The sequence below is a fragment of the Microcebus murinus genome, chromosome X (genome assembly GCF_040939455.1).
Source record: "Microcebus murinus isolate Inina chromosome X, M.murinus_Inina_mat1.0, whole genome shotgun sequence".
In the NCBI taxonomy this organism is placed as follows: Eukaryota; Metazoa; Chordata; class Mammalia; order Primates; family Cheirogaleidae; genus Microcebus; species Microcebus murinus.
In genome coordinates, this window is record NC_134136.1 from 64,931,393 (window position 1) to 64,955,811 (window position 24,419).

At 37.3% G+C, this 24,419-nt stretch overlaps 1 protein-coding gene across 1 annotated transcript; it reads right to left on the bottom strand.

Moving 5' to 3' along the window:
• Positions 1–8,659: 8,659 nt before the first annotated feature.
• Positions 8,660–9,526, bottom strand: LOC105881041 (small ribosomal subunit protein eS4, X isoform-like). Its single transcript, XM_012782483.2, has one exon. The coding sequence runs from the start codon at positions 9,504–9,506 to the stop codon at positions 8,715–8,717; it is 792 nt and encodes a 263-aa protein (XP_012637937.2). The 5' UTR covers positions 9,507–9,526; the 3' UTR covers positions 8,660–8,714.
• Positions 9,527–24,419: the final 14,893 nt, after the last annotated feature.

Below are 24,419 nucleotides of genomic sequence, written 5' to 3' on the forward strand. Positions count from 1 at the left end.
AGCAGCACAATTCATAATTGCAAGGCTGTGGAAACAGCCCAAGTGCCCATCAATCCAAGAATGGATTAATAAAATGTGGTATATGTATACCATGGAGTACTATTCAGCTCTAAGAAACAATGGTGATATAGCACATCTTATATTTTCCTGGTTAGAGCTGGAACCCATACTACTAAGTGAAGTATCCCAAGAATGGAAAAACAAGCACCAGATATATTCTCCAGCAAACTGGTATTAACTGAGTAGCACCTAAGTGGACACATAGGTAATACAGTAATAGGGTATTGGGCAGGTGGGAGGGGGGAGGGGGGCGGGTATATACATACATAATGAGTGAGATGTGCACCATCTGGGGGATGGTCATGATGGAGACTCAGACTTTTGGGGGGAGGGGGAGAAATGGGCATTTATTGAAACCTTAAAATCTGTACCCCCATAATATGCCGAAATAAAAAAAAAATAAAAAAAAATATTGGAGACAATTTTGATAACAGATGATAATCCTTTCTCCTATTTTAAATTTTAAATAGCCTATTTTAAATTTTGGCTATTACATTTGAAGGCTTTTTATCCAGGGCCAGGCGCAGTGGCTCACACCTGTAATCCTAGCACTTTGGGATGCCAAGGCAGGAGGATCACTCAAGGTCAGGAGTTTGAAACCAGCCTGAGCATGAGTGAGACCCCGTCTCTACTAAAAATAGAAAGAAATTAATTGGCCAACTAAAAAAATTATATAGAAAAAATTAGCCGGGCATGGCGGCCCATGCCTGTAGTCCCAACTTCTTTGGAGGCTGAGGCAGAAGGATTGCTTGAGCCCAGGAGTTGGAGGTTGCTGTGAGCTAGGCTGATTCCAGGGCACTGTAGCCCAGGCAACACAGTGAGACTCTGTCTCAAAAAAAAAAAAAAAAGACTTTTTATCCACATGCATATGTTTCTACATCATCGCAACCATTAGATAACTACTATTTTGTAGTTGGAATTCTTCTGTTAGCATTCTGTCTTAAACATACATACTTCCATATTTTTGCACAGTCTTCAAAATGATCATATTGATGGCTGGGCAAAATCCCAATGAGTAAATGTGTTCTCCTTTATTAAGCCATTCTCCTATTGTGGTGTGTGATAGGTAATGGCAGCTCTCAGGATGATGTGTCCTCTTTTCCCGGAAGATGAAGGAGAAGAGGGTGGGAAAGGAAGATTTGGACATACTATGAAAACTATTACTACATTATGTCTTGAATTGATTTCTCCCTGTTATAAAAGTAATGCATGGTAATTATGGGAAAATTAGGAAATCCTGGGGTATGTAAATAAAAAAATAAAAGCCGCCCATAATGTGGCCACGTGGTGGTCATCCTAACTCTGACAGTAAGTATAGCCAAATCTTGATTATTCAGGATCAGATATACTTATGGACCATCAAATAATATTGCTTTTCAAGCTTTTTCCCCTTTCATTAAGTTTATAAGTCACAGGAGGGGAAAAAAACCTATCTTGTCACTTTTTAGACCTATTTTATTTGGACTCTAAACAATGTTACCCAGTCTTATCTTTGGGTGTTTGGAATAGGGTTTGAATGTTTCCAGAAATTACAACCACTCCCAAAGCATGAATAATTGTTAACTATTGAGAGAAATGAAAGAAGAAAACAGAGAGCTATATAAATTCTTAGAGGTGAGGTGGTTAATTCCATAAGAAATTTTTTGAAAGGTTAAAACTATTAGAATTATATTATATATAGGTGGAATAATAATACAGCTTCCCAGGGAGACTCTGTTCAAGAGAACAGCTCTCTTTTGGATGGATGAGTTGTGGTATATTAGCTACACAGCTATAGTGCTTATGAGCAAAACTTATTTCAGCTTTTCAATGGAAGTTTTCTTTTAAGGGTGGGAAGAGAGTTTTAAAAACTGCTGGCATTTAGGGTGGAACAGTTCTTCATTGTGTGGGACTATCCTGCCCATTGCAGGACATTTACACAGATCCTGTCCACTAAAGCCAGTAGTGTCCCTCCTTCTGACAAGCAAAAATGCCCTCTCTCCATTTCTACAAGCCCCTTGGGGGTAGAGTGGGATCAACTTTGGTTGAGGGCCACAGATTTAGCTTCAAAAGTACTAGCCCCTACTTTGAGGAATGGGATCTGCCTAGAGGTAAGGAATCATCATCACTAGGGTGGGAATCTGAAAATCTTTTTAATAAGAGCTTCTGGTGATACTAATGTAACCAGCCCTAAGATTGGCTTTTAGGAATCAAAGGCTTACAGCAATAAAGAATTCTCTGCCTCTCTCCCCCAAACTTCATTCAACTCCCCTCTCTTCTCTACACAGCTCTGAAACCTTATCCTTGCTTTACAAAAAAAAAAAAAAACAAAAACACTTCCCCGGCTTACTGGAGGAAGAGGTAAGATAGTTTTGTTATGTGCTTGTTGGGTAGGGGACACTCTACATTTGATAGCTTCAAAACTTATTGGTATGACATAAAGGTTTACATTTCCATTTTGTAGATGAGAAAATTGAGGCTCAGAGAGGCCTGGTCATAATAATGGCTACTACATGCTATATGTCTGCATGTGCTTGATTCCTCATAGCAGTTTTGTGAGGTACAACTCTTACTGTATCCATTTTACAGATGAGAAAATTGAGAATAGAAAGATAGTTGCCTTGCAGAAAGTTGTGCAGCCTGTAAATGTAACTGATGGAACTAGAATTCAAGTCTAGGCCTTCCTATCTCAAATCCCAAATTTGTTTCTTTGGCCCAGCACTACCTCTGTGTCAGGGGAATATAGACTCCACCTGCTTTCAAAATGATCCTATCAGTAAGTTAGAGGCTGAGATGAAAAATCACAGGCAGCCAAGATTGGAATATTTAAATAGTAGTAATAAAAATTGGTAGGCAATGAATATGACTGGCTGTTAGTTCCATTTTACATGCTCCCAAGACACAAGCAAAACCAAGATAAAGTTTATCAAAAATAACTGTGAATCTCAGACTGTGCTTTTTCACAGCATTCAGAGATCAAAAAAACATAAAAATTCTAAGAGCTATAATTTTAAATTATTTTGGGCAAGAGAATATGGAGCGGACAATCTTGAATACAAGGTATTTAATTGAACATCTTGCTTTATTGCCTTTAAACCAGGGAGTCTAACCTGGGTTCTATCCTCCTCCATAGGATCCATGGATAAAATTCAGGGGGCCTTAAAAAATGTAGGCAAGAGACTACAGTACTATGAACAGTGCCTAAGAATTGGTCAGAAATGGAAACCACAGATATTTTCATATCATATTAACGGTGTTAAAGACATCTCAGATATCATTTTGCTCGTCACTGCTTTAAAACTAGGGTAGTTATTAGACCTGCTACTAGTTCTTTAATTATCACTACTATTTAATGTGCTATAAAAGAAGCACATATTATATATTATTACATCATAAACTTGATTTTTAAAATGATTTTGATAACTGCCTTTTCATATTTTCTTTGTAATTCTTTTTGTTTTATTCTTTAAAAAACATCATTTTGAGAAGTGGTCTGCTATAGTCTGAAAGTTTGTTTCCCTCTAAAATTCACATTGAAAACTAATGTCCAATGCACTTGTATTAAGAGGTGGGGCCTTTAGGAGGTGATTAGGTCATGAGGGCAGAGCCCTCATGAATAGGATCAGTGCCCTTACAAAAGAGCCCCAGAGAGCTTGTTTGCCCCTTCTGCTATGTGAGGACATAGCTAGAAGGCACCATCTATGAAGCAGAGCAAGCTATCAGCAGACACCGAATCTACTGGCACCTTGTTCTTGATTTCCCAGCCTTCAGAACTGTGAGCAATAAATTCTTGTTGTTTATAAATTACCTAGTCTAAGATATTTTGTTATAGTAGCACAGTGGACTAAGACAGGGTCAATGAGCTTCACCAGAATGTCAAAGGGGCCATGGAAACCAAACCAAACCAAACCAAATAAGAAATAATTCAATTGATATAATGAAAAGAATGTTTTATCTGTACATATTTCTTTTAGCTCATGAACCCTCTCTCTTATACTTGGCTCAGGTTGGCTCCCTTGAGGTAAGACGTGATGGCAGGGGCTGGATGTGGTGGCTCACGCCTGTAATCTTAACACTCTGGGAGGATGAAGTGGGAGGATCTCTTGAGGCCAGGAGTTCGAGACCAGCCTGGGCAAGCAATAGTGAGACCCTGTTTCTACAAAAAATAGAATAATTAGCTGGGTGTGGTGTCACATGTTTATTGTCCCAGCTACTTGGGATTGCTCAAGTCCAGGAGTTTGAGGTTGCAGTGAGCTATGATGACACCACTGCACTCTAGCCTGGACGACATAGTGAGACCCTGTTTCAAAAAAAAGTGCTGGCAGGGGCTGAGCAAAGGAGGTAAGAAAGTTCTCAGGAAGACCAGGACTCGATACTTATTTGTACCACTCACTCAGCAATGATTGAGCAGCTCAGGGGTGCAGTCTGCTGCTAGATCGAATACCACAGGATAGAGGGAAAAAATTGAGGGCCTGGGGCCTGGCACTCTAAAGGCTTGTAGGTTAACCTAGAAGAAGAATGACACATTTTTGCCTAGCATTATCTCAGTAGGGTAGAACGATAGAAGGGCAGTGTGGAAAAATTGTGTACATTAGGTCTCAGATGGTCCTGAATCTCAGCAACTGTACTGTTTTGCTGTAGAACTTTGGGCAAACTTTGTTGATCCTCAGTTTGTGCACCTGTAAAATGAGGTTAACACCACCTAAATCATATGATTTTTATTAGGATTGAGAAAGACAATATAGCTATAGTGCCTGGAACATAGTAGGTGCTCAATGAAATGTCCTGATTGTTATTATATACCAAGTATATATATACTCAGGTAACCTCAGGACAAAGTGGTTGATGGTTAATATATAGACGTGAGGACCTACATGTTCAGTCTTCCAACTAGCAATATATGTGTTTTCCAAAGTTTGGGATGGCTTCTGCATTAAGAAGTTTCTAATATGAGTTTTTGGCCTGTTTAGTTTGTTTTATGAGCCTCTGAATATGACTTTTTTTTTTTTTTAGCTATTTCTACATTTCTACTTTCTGGAATGTACTGGGGTACACAGGTAGTGCAGGGGAAAAAGAAGCATCACCAAACATTCTTCAGGTCATTGGTAATGGCCATTTAAAGCAATTTAACTGTGAATCTTATGATTTTTTCCCCTCCCTAGGTGCTAATAACAATTGGAGAGGAAGGCATAAAACTTTTGTATTTTTGAGTGCTATAACCCCCTATTAATTTCTGCAGCATAGATAAATGAATTCTGCAGCAAACAGTCCCAGAGAAGTCATGATGACATTTGTTCTTGTTTACTTTTCATGAGGTACAAGCCTAAGAATTATTGGAACTTTTTTGTTGTTGTTTGAGACAGAGTCTCCCTCAGTCACCCAGCATAGAGTGCAGTGGCATCATAATTCATTGCAACCTCAAACTCCTGGGCTCAAGCAATCCTTCTGGCTTAGCCTCCGGAGTAGCTGGGACTGTAGGCACACACCACCACACCTGTCTAATTTTTCTATTTTTTGTAGAGATGAAGGGAACTTCACTCTTGCTCAGGCTGATCTCAAACTCCTGGCCTCAAGTGATCTTCCCACCTGGGCCTCCCAAAGTGCTAGGATTACAATAGACTGAATTTTTGGAACTGAATTCTGCACCCAGACTGAATTTTTGGAACTTTTAATCAGTCCTTAGTTACCTGTCAGTCTGAAGTTAGCTGCCTTTTATCCCTTCAAATTTCTAGAAAGGGTATGTTCATCTCTGACAGGGATATGTTAAGAAGAAGATGGGGGGTAGTGGTTAAAGCTGTTGGAATAGGGGCTCCTTTGCTCTTATTCCAAAAGGGTAAATGGAAATGCTCATCCTTGCACTATTTATTTAGAAATGGATTGAGGGCTGTAGAAATGTGGTTCTCACTTTCTTGGAGTACAAAATCCAAAGAATCCACCCATTATTTCTGAAAGGTTTCCAGATAGATTGTGGCATTTTTAACACCCAGGTATCATGAAACTTGTTTAGTCTCATAAAGGCCAGCACCTATAAATTCGACATTTCAAATTAAGGAGTGGCAAGGAACTCAACTCTATCTAATTCCTAAAAGAAAGTACTCAACATATAAAAAAAGGAGAGTGCCCAAAGAAGAGTAGCTGTCAGAAAACGTATGTGTCAGTTTCCTTTTTTAAAAAAAAATTTGGTTTGGTATACTCATAAATGATAACAAATCTTTACACATATAAATATTAATATTTTCCATATTTGTAGCATAGGATTCAGCTAAGACATGATGATATTATATTTCACAGTTCTGATTTTTTTTTAATAGCAGATATAGCTTTGCATAGCATCAGGGAAAACATTTCTGAACGCTCTGACACTATCTTTTTGTTTGGGGATTTAAACTTGTGGAGATTGATATGGTAATACCACGAAAAGAGAAGACAAAATTGGTCAAGGTCTGCTCCTATAAGACATAGGCTCCCCAGAGTCAATGCCAAAAGAAGGCTTATGGAAAAACAATTTGCCCTTCCACTATAGTGGAACAAGTACAAAATCGTACCTGAGTATTAGGTCAATGCTTAACTTCTCAAAGGAGAAGTGAGACTTGTTCTAAATGAATGGATTTCCAAGAGGAGGACCTCAAACAGGCTAAAATGCTGTTTCTTTATGGACAAAATGAAAATTTCAGAAATTACATTCCCCAAAAACATGGAAACACCCTAGAGTGAAAACCAGGGAATACCCCTTAACTCCTTCACTGATGGTTCTTATCTTGACATTTTTTGCAGTTTGCTTGGAGTAAAATGAGAATGATGGAGACGGAGAAGAGGGGATAGATAGATATCTTAAATAGTTCTAGACTAGGAGAATAGAACACTACTCGGTGGGCAAGAATATACATATATATATGTGTATATATATATATATATATATATATATATATATAATCAGTCATGGCAAACTCCAATTTGATTGTGAACTAAGAATCTACCATGGTTCAAAATATGTGCAGATCAAAATCAGACAAGTCCATCACTGTGTGAAGAAGCAGTGGAGATTTGATGCTTATTTTATTTAGCACTGGAAAGACCTTTATCTTAGAGTAATATCTTACTCTTATATAATGTTCTGTAGTTCAGAAAGCCCTTCCATCCTATTACCTGATTTAATCTGGACTTGCATCCCTATAAATTAAGGATAATCACTATCTGAATTTTATAGATGAGGAAACTGAGGCTCACTCAGAAATCTTAACTAATTTGCCCCAGGTCACACAGGTAGGAAGAGACAAAGCTGGAACTAGAACACAGGCCTTCAAATTCCTAGGCCAAGTCTGATTTATCACATGCCTCACTGTAGTGGTTCTGGGCTCAATGTGGAAAATATAAAGAGGACAATGGATTAGACACTGAGATGAAAATAAAGCAACAAAATATGTCTAGGAGCATGAGAACTATTAAGCCAAGAGAAGACAAGCATAGGGAACTGATTCTTTAGGAGCTTTAGCAATGAAAAGTGGGTGTTAAGTGAGTCTTCTTCATTTTGAGTAATGATGTACTACAGGCAATGAACTGGAACTGCAAAAACAAAACAAAACACACAACAAAATTTGGTATTCATAAAGTAGTCCTGGATTGGGAGGAGTGTTTCACACTGGTCAAAGTACCAAAACGAATTGTGGAAACTTCCTTAGAAGTTCTCAAGCCCAGCAGGATGTGTAGCTCATGAATACATGCATGCCATAATGGGAAGAAGTGCTCATTGAGTTTTCAGTATCTCTCCAAGAACTGGTCCATCTGGGGAATATGTATTTTGTCCCATTGGAATTTTACTTCTTTCTCCAAATCTGATTGTAGTAAAGAGGCTGAGAGATGGCAATGTGCTGCTGCAGTCCCCAGCTTAACATTAGAGTCCAGGGTGACAGTGGGACTTTGGGGCTGACAACATGCCCTTAGTGGAGGTGAAGAAGAAAGACCACCAGGCAGTGATTGGCCTGGGAAGGGGAAAAATTGGTACCTTCTCCGCATTCTCCCCTTACACTACAAGGGAGGGGGAAATTGGTTTGGAAGTGCTAGCTCCTCAGGTTTTTTTGTTTGTGTGTGTTTGTTTGGTTTTTTGTATATTTGTCAAAAGAGAATTGCCCTTCAGGTGAAGGGAAGCAGCTCACAGCCTGTGAAATGCTGCTCCTAGGGCCAGGTGAAACATTCTTTCCTCTTGCCTCATTATGTAAATCTTAACCTGCAAAGTGGTATGCATTGTTCTGCTAGGTACCTGCAGCTTTAATCAGTTTCTCAAAGGGGTCTGAAACTCAAAAAATGTATTTTAAAAAGTATGTTAAGGTTTGTTTAACTAATCACTAAAGAGAAGTAGTTAAGAAGTGAAAAAAAATAGCAAACAGGGAAACTACAAAATGGCAGAGATCTGGGCAAATTCCCACACCTGCCCCTGCCTAAACAGGGTACCTAGAAGGCCAAAGCCCCTGTCAGTTTCCACTCCCTTCCCAAGCTCCCCACACTTTTCCAGAAACTTTAACCTCTGTCATTCTTCAATTTCATATGTTCTTGTTCTAGTTTTTGCTGAGTGGCTTCAACATTCTTCAATTTCATATGTTCTTTTTTTTTACACTGTAATATCTTTAATTAAGTACAAATAACTTTTTAACATGTTATTATGTTACATGGAGACCATTTCACCCACTGCTCTGTTTGGCTGCCAGTCTCTTATCCCTCTCTTCAGCGATGGTGAGGCGGATACCTTTTCCTCGAGGAAGAGAAATCCATGGTTTGTTGCCTTTGCCAATAACGAAAATGTTGGAGAGGCAAGTGGCAAAGCTGTTGCCATTGGCATCTTTCACGTGAACCACATCAAAAGACCCGGGATGTCTTTCTCTGTTGGTGATCACACCAATTCTTCCCAGGTTAGCGCCTCCAGTTACCATACACAGGTTACCAGTGTCAAACTTGATGAAATCAGTAATCTTGCCAGTCTCCAAATCAATCTGAATGGTGTCATTCACTTTGATGAGTGGATCAGGATAGCGGATGGTACGAGCATCATGAGTCACCAGATGAGGGATTCCTTTTGTGCCCACAAAGATTTTTCTCACTTTGCACAACTTGTACTTGGCCTCCTCAGGTGTGATACGATGAACAGCAAAGCGACCCTTGGTGTCATAAATCAGACGGAAATTCTCTCCAGTCTTGTCAATGCTGATGACATCCATAAATCCAGCAGGGTAGGTTATATCAGTTCGGACCTTGTCATCGATTTTAATGAAGCACTGCATGCAGATCTTCTTCACTTCATCTCCTGTCAGGGCATACTTAAGCCTGTTTCTTAGGAAAATGATGAGTGGGAGACACTCTCTCAGCTTCTGGGGACCGGTGGATGGACGAGGAGCAAACACACCGGTCAGCCTATCCAGCATCCAATGCTTTGGAGCTGCTACACGCTTCAGATGCTTCTTGGGACCGCGGGCCATGGCTGCGCTAAGCACGGAAAGAGCAATTTCATATGTTCTTGTTCTAGTTTTTGCTGAGTGGCTTCAACATTTTTGCATGTACTTATCCAATAGGTTCTTAAAAAGTTATTTTTATTTAGGAAATATTTCAAGCATTCAAACTAAACATAATATACTAGACACCTATAAACTCCCAAGATAAAACAGATGTTAACATTTTGCCATATTTGCTTCCGATCTGTTTTGATAAAGAAACAGAATGATACAGATATATTTCCCTTTCCTTTTGCTCCCTAGAAGTAACTGCCAATCCAGAAATCAGCGAATATCCTTTTCATGTATGTTTCCAATATATGCATGTGTCCCCACAAAACATAGACATCTGCCAACTTTTTCTGTAAAGGGCCAGATAATAAATATTTTAGGCTTTGTGGGCCTCTATTGAATATTCTACTTTTAACATTTTAAAAAAATTTATAACCCTTCAAAATTGTAAAAACCTTTCTTGGCTCTGCAGCCATATAAAGACAGGCTGGGGGGCTGGATTTGGCCATTGGGGGGCAGTTTTCTCACCCCTGGATGTTTTCCCACCTCTGAGTTTTAATAATTTGCATATGAACAGAATCATTCTGCTCAGATTCTCCCACAAAGTAAGTTTTTTATTCAGTATTACGTTTATGAGATGTATATAAGTTGATATATGTTGATCTATTTCCTATATTTTAATGGGCTATATTGTAGTCCATTTTATGAGTATGTCACAGGTTCCTTTTCCATTCCTCTACCAAGGAACAGTTAGGTTGTTTCTCACTTTTCTTCGTTGTAAACAGTGCTGCAATTTTATATTATTGACATACAATTCTGCTTAGCATCTGTGGTTAGGAACAAGGGCTTTGGAGTCAGACAGCTGCATTCAAATTGTGGCTGTTATTAGTTAGTATAAGTTACTTAACCTCCCTATGACTTAGTTTCCCTTTTGTAAAACAGACACATTGTTGGTGCTTATCTCCAGTCATTAAATAATTAGAAAAGTTACTGGCAATAGTGTTTACTTTTATTTAAGATTTTATTATTTCTTATTATTTTAAACATCTCAACTCTGCCCATGGTTATAACTTCTTCATTGTTCTATAAATTCTTCATTTTTTTTTCAGATTTGTGCTTTTGTACCATTTCTTTCAACTAATTTACTAGAGATTTGTCTATGTTATTGCTTATTTCATGACATCTGTTGTTTCTTTATTTTGGATGTCATTCATCTCTGCTCTTTGTGACTCAGGTCACAAAGTGGCCCTCCACTCCCTCAGGAACCCAATTTCCAGTCTTTGCTCATGTTGTTCCTGTCTTAATCTGTTTGATGCAGATTAAGGAGGGAAACTAGAGGGCAAGTAAGGCCAGTATTGGCCATGATATGAGAAGCTGAGCCCAGGAGTAGGTACTAATGACAAATAGCAGAAGTGTAAAAGGAGATGCCAAGACCCTTTCAAGAAAGTTCAGTCATGGGACCACTAGATAAACCATACAGAATGACTTCCCCTCAGCCTTTCAGAGTTCCCTCAGCCCCCAAATTCCCTCTTCGCCAAATTTAATTCAATAAACTAAATCCATTCTATTCTTCCTAACCTAGCTCAAGTCCCACATCCTCCTTGGTGTCTTTCTGACTTCTCCAGATCTAATATGTCTTTTCCTTCTAGATCTCTTAGCAGTTTGAATATGAATCTCCCAGAGATTTTGTACCAGTTAGGGGTCAATGAAGGAAATGGAAACCATTCTAGATATGTTAAGCATAAGGAGATTTATACAGGGGATTAGATGTTTAGAAAACCTTTAAAGGGTTGCAGGCACAGATTCAAGTCTGAGCTTCTCAGAATGACTTCTTAGAATGACTGTTACCAAGGGAGCTACACTCCTTTGCCACAGTTAAGGATGTGGAAATAAAGGAAGTACCCCATTCTTGAAGTCATTGCTCTAGCTGCAATAAAGGGAATAGAAAGTCTTGATCATGGGGCTTTTACTGCTGCTTCTGTTGCATATTAACCCCTATGAATTTGGTGACTGGGCATGAAGATGCTGAATCTTCACGTGCCACTGCCACTTCAGTAGCTGCCTACAGTTACCAATGAAGCTAGAGAGTGGATACTGAAATGCAGTTTATAGGAAAAACTCACATCTCCACAAGTGTGCTTACAACAGCAGGCATATGGCCTCCACACCTCTTCTTCTTTCCAAATTTCAAGTCAGTGTATCACAATGGCAAAACCCAATTTGTATCCAGAATGCTAAGTGGCAAAGGTGTCGGGAAAAAGCAGTTATTTCTTTTTTTCTTTCTTTTTCTTTTTATTGTTTTGCTTTTCAGCCTCTGCAGTACAGGAAAACACATTGCCAGAATATAGGAATGGGTATTGGGCATGAATTAGCCTTGTCTATCACCACATCCTTGAATTGTTAACAAATTGTTTTGTGTGTTTTAGTCTTGGTCCCACAAGTAAATTTTGAGCTCCCAGAATCTTAAATACAAGGATTCTACCTTGGCACTAACACAGGGCTGAACATAGTGTAACTACTCTACTCACTCAGTATCATTTCAAAGTGAACAATGCAGTAGCACTTAGGACATTCACAATGTTATGCAACCACTACCTCTATCTAGTTCCAAAATATTTTCATCACCACAAAATAAACCCCAGAAATATTAAGCAGTCACTTCCATTCACCATTCCACCCACCCCTGGCAACCACTATTAGTTTTCTGCCTCCATGTATTTGCTTATTCTCTATGGATTTATCTGGTCTTGGTATTTCATGTATATGGAATCATGAACATCTTGTTAAAATTTAGATTCTGATTCAGTAGGTTGGGTTTAGGACTTGAGATTCTGCATTTCTATCAAGCTCACAGGTGATGCCTATGCTGCTGGTCTATAGACCACACCTTGAGGTAATAAGGTCTTAGGGTGTAGTCATTTAAGCTGAATAATCTAAGTGCCAGTACAAGTAAAAATTAAGGGTGAACATCCACTAAAGCTTATAACACATGTTGTCAAGGATGTGGAGAAATTGGAGCCCTCATACTCTGCTGATGTGAAAGTAAAATGTTGTAGTCATTTGGAGAAGAGTTTATCGGTTCCTCAAAAAGTTCAACATAGAGTTACCATATGACCCAATAATTCCACTCCTAGGTATATACCCAGGAGAAATGAAAACACACATGCCCACAAAAATTTTATATGAACGCTTATAGCAGCATTGTTCATGATAGCCAAACAGTGAAAACAAATGTCCACCAAATGATGAATAAAAAAATGTATCTATTCAGTGCAATATTATTCAGTAATAAAACATTAAAAAGTACTGATTTGTACTACAACATGGATGATCCCTGAAAACATTAGGCTAAGTGAAAGAAGTCAGTCACAAAAGGCCATATATTGTATGTTTCATTTATATGAATTGCCCAGAATAGGAAAATCCATAGAGACAGAAAATAGATTAGTGGTTGCTTATTGCTGTGAAGCTTTGGTGGTGGGGTGGGTAGCAGAATGAAGACTTACTGCTCATTGGCATAGTGTTTCAATTTAGGGTTATGGAAATGTTCTAAAATGGATTGGGTTATGGTTGCACAACATTGTGAATATACAAAAAAACATTGCATTATAAATTTTAAGTGTTTGAATTGTATGGTATGTGAACTATATTTCAATAAAGCTGTTGTAAAAAATGTAAAATAAAAATTAAGTGTGACTTTTTGGGATTATCATGTGGTCAGCATTTCAAGCTGTGGTAAAACCAGACCACTGGTGCGATTTGGGCAGTTTCATGGCCTCCAAACTAATTTGGGCATAAAAGGAGTGTAGGAAATACTGAATTTGGTGACCACTCAAGAATTTCTATGTAAAATAGATTCTTTGGGAAAGGATCTGGTTGGAAGGGACTAGGATACTAGTATTGTGGCTGTTTACATAGCATGCACACTTTTTCAGTAGATTCGGTCTTCTCTTGTGTTGGCAATGAGGGGAGACTGACTGATAGAGGTTATAGAAAGGAGATTAGGCCCTTCTCTATCCCCAGCTGTAATTTGGCTTCACCATCACCTGACCTTTAAACTGGGAGTTGGAACGTAAGTTTTGACACTGTGAGACTGTATTTTGTGAGTTCATCGCCATTTGTTTTGTGCCTACCATATGATAGATTTGCAATAAATGCTTGTTGAATGATTAAGTGATGCTATCACTTATTAGAAGTTATATAAAAAGAACAATAAAGTTGGGGGGATCCAATAAATAATTCCTGATATTTTTTGGGAAAAAATGAGCAAATAGATAAAGAAGTGCCAGATAGAGAACAAAATGTCACCATTATTCTCACTAAGGGTCAAATTGGAGGACATGGCTTATATCTGAAGATATGTGGAACTATGAATGCAAACCTTCAGAACTAGATATACTTACTGTTCTAGATAGTTGCAGTAGTGGCCCCAATTTGTTCATACCTACCTGGGTAGTCCCCTCCTACACTGACTCTGGGCTCATCCACCTGGCTTGCTTTGGTAAATGGGATATTAGCAAATATGACACGAGCAAACATTTGGAAAAATTCTTGCACATTGAGGCTTTCCCTTTCTTACTTCTGGGAAAACTTTCATCACCATGAGAACAATCCTATGCTACACTTCTGAAAGTAAGAGACCATGTGAACAGAAGCCCAGCTATCCCAGTCATCTGAGATGTCCCATATGAGACCCCAAACATGTGAGTGAGGCTTTTGTAGGTGATTCAGTCCCAATTGAGCCAGTATAGACTAGAAGATTCTATCCAGATAACTAATAGAATCATAAGAAATAATGTTTGCTGTTTTAAGCCACTGATGTAGGTCAAATTGTGTCCCCTAAAAAGATACATTTATGTTGTAGCCCAGGGGTCAGAAGTGTCACAGTAAACTCCCCTTTTTAGAAGAAAACATCAGGAATTGGGAAGAAGCATCCCACTTAACAAGTGTCACATACTGAATAGATGAAAAGCCAGATTTATTCCTACCAAAACTTATGAAGAAAAACTGGGGTGATATTTATCCAGGAAAATTGTGATCATGAGTAAGCATCACATTTGCAACTTGATGTGATGTTCTCCAAATGATTGCAATATTTGTCTTTCCATCAGATGAGTATTTTTTTTTTCGAACTCTTGGTTTTTGTTTTGTTTTGTTTTGTTTTGTTTTGTTTTGTTGTTTTTTTGAGACAGAGTCTCACTTTGTTGCCTAGGCTAGAGTGAGTGCCGTGGCGTCAGCCTAGCTCACAGCAACCTCAAACTCCTGGGCTCGAGCAATCCTGCTGCCTCAGCCTCCCGAGCAGCTGGGACTACAGGCATGCGCCACCATGCCCGGCTAATTTTTCATATATATATTAGTTGGCCAATTAATTTCTTTCTGTTTATAGTAGAGACAGGGTCTCGCTCTTGCTTAGGCTGGTTTCAAACTCCTGACCTCTAGCAATCCGCCCGCCTCAGCCTCCCAGAGTGCTAGGATTACAGGCGTGAGCCACCGTGCCCGGCCATCAGATGAGTATTGATATGCCAAATCTAAGAGCATGAATATTTACCCATATGTTTTCCTCTAAGAGTTTTATAGTTTTAGCCATTACATTAAGGTTTTTGATTCATTTTACTTAATTTTTGCATATGATATGAGGTAGGGGTCCAGACTTACTCTCTTTTATTTATCATCCAAAGGAAAAGAAAAATGTGTAAAGTATATCACTTGGGATCTAATAGAACAGTGAAGCATCTAAAGTGCATTTTCATTTAGAATAATTCTTGAATATGTTTAAAAATGCTTAAGGACACATCACATTTTCTGTAGAACTCACCTGTTAGCTCAAATTCCCAAGAAAATTGCTGCTTTTGGAAGTGACTTGAGAGTCTGTGAATCTTAACCAGTCATTTATTCAAATTTTTAATGTAAATTCATAGCATTTTGTATTCTTTGTGAAAATTGGAAGTGATTGTGACACCTTGATGGATCCCATTATATGATTTGCTGAGTTCTGTAGCTTGTTTGAAGATGATCTTTTAAACTCTATGATTAAATGTTTTATTTACCTTAGGTGATAGATCACATTCCTTTACTGTTAGCAGTTCTGCGGGTAAACCTTCCAGTCAGAGGGACTCTGAGTAGAAGATCAAGGATTTCTGTGGAGGCAAACAAGAGTCATCATTCATCCATCAGAGCTAAGGCAATGTTCTAGATGCTAGGGAATTCAAAGACAGCAGACCATTATTTTTCTTCAAGGAGCTAGCACACGGATTCTGTATATAAAACATGGTTATAAATTACTATATCACTAATGTAAAAGTAGTTAAGTGATATAGGAAAGTTACCAAAAAAGTGAGACTCTCTACATATCCTTCACTGGGTAGGGTTATCATACATCTTGGTTTTCCTTGGAAAGTTGAAATTAACACCTGTTGTCCCAGTCTGATAATGCCCCCTTTCTCTCTGAAAAGTCTCATGGTTTGTAAGATAAAGTATATGGTTACTCATAAAAATAGATGAACAGCCAAATAAATTAGACTACTGAACAACCATATTATGGTTTCCTTGTAAAAGAAATAAGGTAATTCAAAAGGATCTTAAGAAAATAATTTCATTTATGATAGCATCAAAATAATAAAATGTTTAGGAATAAATTTAACCAAGGGGGGGAAAAACATATACACTGGAAACTATAAATATTGCTGAAAGGAACTAAAGAAGACCTAAGTAAATGGAGTGACATCATGTGTTCATGGACTGGTGAACTTAATAGTATTAGAATGACAATACTAACTAAAGTGATCTACAAATTGGATACATTCCCTGTAAAAGTTCTAAGCATTTTTTTTTGCAAAAATAGAAAAAAATGCTAAAATTCATATTGCATTTGAAAGAACCCTGAATAGCAAAATCTTGAAAAAGAAGAAAAAAGTAGCAGAATGTATACTTCCTGATTCAAAACTTACTACAAAACTACAATAATTAAAACTGTGTAGAACTGGCATGAAGACAGATGTATAGACTAATGGAATAGAATAGAAAGCCCAGAAATAAGCTCTCACCTATTCGGTCAGTTGGATTTCAATAAGGGTGCCAACACCATTCAATGTAGAAAGGACAGTATTTTAACAAATAGAGCTGGGAAAACTAAATATCTACATGAAAAAGAATGAAACTAAATTTTCATAACCTTGTATTTGGCAATAATTTTTTGGATATGACACGAAAACCACAGAGAACAAAAGAAAAAACAGATAAATTGGGCTGTGTCAAAATTAAAAACTTTTGTGCATCAAGGGACACTATCAACAGAATGAAAGGACAACCAAGAGAATAGGAGAAAACATTTGAAAATCATATTTCCAGAATATGTAAAAATAACCTACAACTGAGCAACAAAAAATTGAGCTGCCCCATTCAAAAATGGGAAAAGGACTGGAATAAATTTTGTTTCAAAGAAGATATACAAATGGCCAATAGGTGCGTGAAAACATGTTCAGCATAGTTAATTATAATGGAAATGCAACTGCAATGAGATATCACTTCACACCCATTAGGATGGCTAATAATAAAACAAAAATGAAAAATATCAGGTGTGGGGAAGTGGTGGAAAAATCAGAACCCTGGTACATTCATTGGGGGGAATGTAAAATGTTCCAGCTATTATGGAAAATAGTTTGGTGGTTCTCTAAAAAGGTAAACATAGAATTATTATTTTATTAAATGATTTTATGCCTAGGTGTATACATCAGAGATTTGAAAGCAGGTACTCCAATAGATACTTATACACCAATGTTCATAACAGTAAATCACCAAAAGGTGAAAGCAACCCAAGTGTTCATCAACAGATGAGTGGATAAACAAAATATAGTGTATCCATACAATGGATTATTCAGTCATAAAAATTAAATTCTGATACATGCTACAACATGGATGATCCTCGAAAATTTTATGCTAAGTGAAATAAATTAGACACAAAAGGACAAATTTTGTATAATTCTACTTACATGAGGTACCTGAAGTAGTCAAGTTCACAGAGACAAAAAGTAGAATGGACGCTTACGGGGGTGGGGAAGGAAGCAAATGGGGGACTTATTGTTTAGTGGGTACAGAGTTTCTGTTTGGGATAATGAAAAATTCTGGAGATGGATGGTGTTGACGATTGCACAGCATAGTGAAAATACTTAATGCCACTGAATTGTGTACTAAAAAATGACTAACGTGGTAAACTTCATGCTGTGTATATTTTACCACAAAAAAGGCTATTGGAGAATAGTGTGATCCACATATGTATATATATATATATATATATATATATATATATATATATATATATACTGAAATAATTAAAAAACTTAATGGAGGAAACTCTGGGATGTAGGATTGGTGTTGGGAAGGAATTCCTCTTTTTCTTTAAATACTCTTTTAGACTGTTGTAATTTTAATTTTTTGGTAACATTTTTATGTTCTTTTTTATTGATACATAATAATTGTACATATTTATGGGGTACATGTGATATTTTGATACATGCATAAAATGTGTAATGATCAAATAAGGTTATGTAGGATATTCAGCCTCTCAAACACTTATTTCTTTGTGTTGGGAACATATCTTTTGTAGCTGTTTTGAAATATACAATAAATTGTTGACTATAGTCACTATACTGTGCTATCAAACACTAGAACTTATCCTTCTATCAAACTGTATGTGTGTACCCATTTAACCAACTTTTTTTTTTTGAAACAATCACTTTTTTGCCTCAGCTAGAATGCAGTGGTGTCATCATAGCTCCCTGCAACCTCAAACTCCTGGGCTCAAGCAATCCTCCTGTCTCAGCCTTCTGAGTAGCTGGAACTACAGGTACAGGCTACCATGCCCAACTAATTTTTGTCTATTTTTTGTAGAGCCAGTGTCTCGTTCTTGCTCAGGCTGTTCTCAAACTCCTGGTCTCAAGCAATCCTCCAGCCTGGACTTTCAAGAGTGCAAGGATTACAGGGGCGGGCAATCTAAATATCTTAAATTCTCTGGGTGTCTGGGGAAGGGAGTGATTATTTTCCCCACAGGGCCTATGGGGTTTGGAGAGGGGATGGTCAGGGGAAAGTTCTGCCTGCCTGTGGGTGAATAGATCTCTATCTTCATCCCTTGTTAATAGTCCCCTTTTCTCTAATAGCCTAAAGCTTTTTGTCTATGGATACCATTTTGCACCTAATTATAGTGTGGCTGGCAATACTTGTTGAATGTAGCAGGTTTGCTGATAAATTTGCTGTGTTAAAAGATAAACTTAGGCATATTATAATTGTAAAGAGTTTGAACATTCAATAATTCATGAATGAGGCAGCACTAGACCACAAGATGTTTAGCATTCCACCAAAGGGGTATGAGGTGAAAACTTTCATAAGGTGTTTGTGGAAGCAAGACTAAGAATATGTTTGATTGGGTCTTTAGAGGTTAATTGGTGGTTTCTGATTGGCAATGTCTCTAATTAGAGGCTAGCTTCTGGCTTCTGATTGGTTAACCTTAAGTTTCTTTTTCTTGTTTACAGTAAGTTGGGTTTCAGTTTGCTTGTGTAGGAACCCAAGGTGCTGAAGCTCTCTCAGCCTAATGGCCTCCCAATTAACATTTTTTAACAGTTCATTGTTTCTTACCTCTTAAACTAGATAGTGAAATCCTGAGGCCAGACCTGATACATTTCTTGTCTATACCCTACAGGGCCCTAGCCTGGATTAAGCACATAGCAGAGGTTCAAGAAATATATATCGGTTGATGCCAAAATTAAACTAAATCAATTTGGGGTGATCTGTTGTATGTGTTTTTCCCCTCTTCTCCTTATAATCAATGTGTATAAAATTAAGCAATTAATGTTAAAATCAAAATTTATGCCTACTCTTCATTTAATGGGAATTACATTTCTTAAACTTGATCTTAATCACTTGCATTGCTTTCTTTCTTAAGAGCTCATCTCTGTTGATTCCTGGGTGGGTCAAGCCTACTATATTTATAGCTTCATACTGAGGTACTTTGTTTAAGATGTATACTTTTTGGAGGTCGTGATGCAATTTGCGTACATCCTGCAAAATAAGGATTTAGGCTTTAAACAGTTGTTGTGTTTTATAGAAATTAGGCAGAGTAGCTGGTGATGGGTAAGTGAACTGAGCCATTTCCAAGCAGCAAAGGCAAAAAGGGAAACAGTTTGGGTTAGAGTTTTCCTTATTTTAGAAGAATCATTTTACAAAATTATGGGTGTACACAGTTTTGTTTTATCCCTGAGATTAAGGTCAAGAGGAAATTTACCCTGCCAGTTCTTTTATAAACCACTTTGAATAACAGTCAATTGTACATTCAATGATAGTTTTGCAGAAGGTACTGCAACTCTATTTAAATAAATGGATTGTCTATCAAATACAAGATTGAAGATAAAAATGTTAAATTGTATAACAATGTAGACATTTATCCAGGAGTTTCATATAATATGATTTGGATACTTTGTGCTGATCCAGTTTTATAAGGGCTAGAGGTTAATAATGATTGTTCTGATTCAATTTACTACCGGTGCTGTGGAATAGTAAATTCAGAATTGAGCACCTATTGTGAATATGACTTTTGTGGTTGATTAATGCCAGAGTAGCATTCATGATATGCCAAATACGATGGGGATAAAGCCATTATTCTGTTAAGAAAATTTCATAGCAGTCTGTGTTCTCACTAGGTAAGAAGACCAACTAATTTCCACAGTGGAGTAGACAGCAGCAGCATTTAGAAGTAGAGGCAGGAGTCTTTACAAGAAAGGACTTTGGATATTTTCAAACATTCAATATATATTGAATTTTATTGTAGTTTATATTGAGGTTTATTGTATGAGACTTTAATACCCTGTGTCCAATAGCTGAAAATCTGGGAAGTTTATTGAGTACTTACCTAAATCCAGTGCCTTAGGCCGCTCAGCCACACTACTGCCTTATACTGAGTAATTTTCAGTGATGCATTGACAAGTGTCTAGAACTTATAGATTATAACCTGCAAATCTAGACCTTTCAAAAATGTTTGTACAAAAATGTGCATTCCTAATCTGAAATATAACTTATTAATGATTATAGGAAAATTTGGCATATATATGTGTGTATGTATATATACACACAATATAAATTACATATTATATAAATATATGCATATTATACAATATATTATAATTAGAGTATATATTACATTTGAATACATATTTGATAAATATATAAACAAAATACAGTCTTCCTTCTGTATCCACAGGGGATTGATTTTAGGACTCCCTGTGGGTACCAAAATCCATGGATGCTCAAGTCTCTTATATAAAATGGTGTAGTATTTGTATATAACCTATACATGTCCTCCTATATAATTTAAATAATCTCTAGATTGCTTATAATACCTAATACAATGTAAATGCTATGTAAGTAGTTATGTTAAATTATTTTTTAAATTTGTATTTTTTATTGTTGTATTGCTATTTTTATTGTTTTTTTCTGAATATTTTTGATCCATGTTTGATTGAAGCCATGAATGTGTAATCCATGGATATAAGGGGCCAACTGTGTATATTTAACCATAGGGCACAAAAACTATCTCTTTCCCTTCTTATCCTTAAAGATATAACCCTTTGAGATCTCATCTATAGTTAAGTTCTCTCTCTGTGCCTTTCTTTGTCTGTCTGTCTTTCTCCTTTCACTTGCTGGGAAAGCCTCTTAATCCCTGGAGGTTTTTTGTTTTTTTGTTTGTTTTTTTTCTAGACAGAGTCTCACTTTGTTGCCCAGACTAGAGTGCCATGGCATCAGCCTAGCTCACAACAACCTCAAACTCCTGGGCTCAAGCGATCCTTCTGCCTCAGCCTTCCAAGTGGCTGGAACTACAGGTACGCACCACCATGCCTGGCTTGTTTTCTCTATATATTTTTAGTTGGCCAATTAATTTCTATTTTTAGTAGAGATGGGGGTCTCATTCTTGCTCAGGCTGATTTCGAACTCCTGACCTTGAGCAATCCTCCCACCTCGGCCTCCCAGAGTGCTAGGATTACAGGCATGAGCCACCACGCCTGGCCATCCCCTGAGTTTTGATTATCCCATTACACTAATGACTGAATGTCTAACTTCTAGTAAGACAGCTTTTTCCTGCCTCAAGGTTTTTTCCATTTATTATGCTTATAGCAAAATATTCTTTTCACCCCACCCATTTTTGTGTTAGCTCTTAGTCATCCTTCAGGGCCCATGTTAAAATTTCCTTCAACCAAGAAGTCTTTAATGATAGTTACCTTGAAACTGAGGTTAAATTCCCCTCTTATACATTCCTATAGCATCATTTCTTTAAAATGTTCAGTATTATTTAAAAAAAAAAACCTCAAAATGTAAGGATAATAGTATAATGAAGCCCCACTCTAGCATCTTTACTACTTTCAACCCTCTTGTAAATTTCTTACTCAAAATTTGTCTTTGAATTCAAGTTTCATGATATCAAGAGCCATAACTGACTTGCTATGACTTTATCTTTAGTGCTGGATACACAGGAACCATTTAATAAAAATGTGTTCAATGAATGAATGTATCAATCAATCGATGAGAGGCTTATTTTTATTTTTTATTTACATGAGAGTGGTATAAGCATCTTTAATCCTTATAAAAAAATAAAGAGAAGTGCTGAAGCTGTAGCAGAGAGAAAAATGGAAAGATGGGACTCCCGAAGAAGTCAAAGGTGGGTCTACAGATTTTAATTCTAAATGTGCATAGCTAATTGCTTTGGATGTCTCTCCTTGGAAGTTGTAGAAGCATTTTACCTTCAAATAATTCAAAACTTATTCCTCATCTTTCCCTCCAAACCTGTTCTCCCTATTTCTATTAGTTGTTTCTATGATGTCCTCAGGTAAGAATTAGGAGACCTTAGTTCTAGTCCTGGCTTCCCTACTTGCTTTCTAGATGAATCACTGGACCTCCTTCATCCTCAGATTTCTCATCTGAAGAGTCAGAGAGCAAGACTAGATGACACCAAAGGCATCATCCCACTCTTAGAGATTTAGAGTCTAATCCTGACCCATCTTTAATTCTTCTCCATTCCTCATTTAACATCTCCAACCCACTGGCAAATCTGCTCAAACTTGTTCAGAATTTCATTGTTTCTCGACTGTGTGCTAGCCCAGACTCCTTGTGACTCCTGCATGCAATTCTGATCCAGCTCTTCAGTGTCCCTCCACTATTTAATCAATAAAGTATAAATTGCACTTGTGACTCTAAAATCTGGCCCAAGCCAATCTCTCCAGCTTTGTTTCTTACTTCTCCTCAGACCTGACAATCCAACTGGACTGAATTACTCACTTCTCCCTATGAAAAGTCTTTACATTCCCACCCTTGTGCCTTTGTCCATGCTAGTTTCTGCACCTAAAATGCATTTTCCTCTATAACTGCATGTGTTAGGCCTCTTAATTCTTCAAGAGCCATCTCAAATGCTACTTCCTCCATGAAATTTTCTTTGATATTTTTTGGCCAGAAGTGGGCTCCCTATTATCTGAATAGTTTTAATGCATTTTATGGTATGCATCTCTTTTGATCTAATATGAAGCTTCCATGAATGTCTGACTGGACTGTAAGTTCCTTAACCACATCGGTACTAACGTCGACTATAGTCGATAGCCACGGATGAATGCACACAGTGACTTTAGCAACAGCCGTGATATGAAGGCGCACAGCTGAGTGTCGACTTTAGCCAACAGCCGTGATATGACTTTTCTAATTTTTCATTTATCAAAATAAAATTGTGAACATTTAAAAATAACGTAATGAAAACATATGTATATGTTATCTATTCTGATTTAAATTACAAGTAAAACTGCCTGTAAAGTAAAACAAGCTTTCAGTGCTTTCAAGCTTTCCTCATCACACAAGAGCAAAAACGGATTCGTCATCAATGCACAGCACAAACTATCGTGCGGACTATGAGTGCCGGCTGTGGGCAAGGTTTCGCGGCCGGTGAGCACAGTATCGAAGTGATTAAGGGACAAGGCCAATGTTTTGATAATACTTATTTATTTCATAGTAACTTAATGCCTAGCACAGTGGACACATGATAAATAATTTAATTATATCAGTCTATTTCTAAAATCTATAAATTTTCTATAGTCCATAAATTTTTCAGGTACCTCAAAACCATATGAGCCAGTGTTCTTGAGAGAAACAACCAATAGGAATTGGCTCACTTGATTATGGAGGCTGAAATGTCCTAAGATCTGCTGGAAATTAGATCTTAGGAGGATCTTAGGAGAATCAATGATTTAATTGTAGTACAAAAACTGCCAAGATTGAAGAAAAGCTATTTCAGTTAAGGTATGACTGCTGGAAAAATCTGATGACCCAGCTAGAATGCAGTCAGGCAGAAGGAATTCTCTACTTACTCAGCATTTTTGTTTTATTCAACCCTTCATCATTAATCTGATTAAATGAGATCTAATTTCATTTAATCATGAGGCCCACCTACATTGGGGAGGGCAATCTGTTTTACTCAGTCTACCAATTCAAATATTAATCTCATCCAAAAACATCCTCACAGATACACAGATATTTGGGTGACTAAATATCTGGGCATCTCATGGCCCAGTCAAGTTGTCACATAAAATTAACCATCGCAAAAAACTAAAATTAATCAGTTTCTCTTGTACTTCAGCCATTGAATACTCTAAAGTGATAGAATGTACCAGAACATTCCATGCATATAAGTTAATAGGCATAAATCATTAGGGAAATGTTTGGGCATATCTATGCCAAGCTTCATGATTCTAATTCATTTGATGTGTGGACTTTCTCAGGTTCAATATCAACCAGGGTATTTTCCAAATATCAGAGATAGAACTTAGGCTTTTGCATTCAACTTCCAAAATGATTAGTATTTTAGTTTCA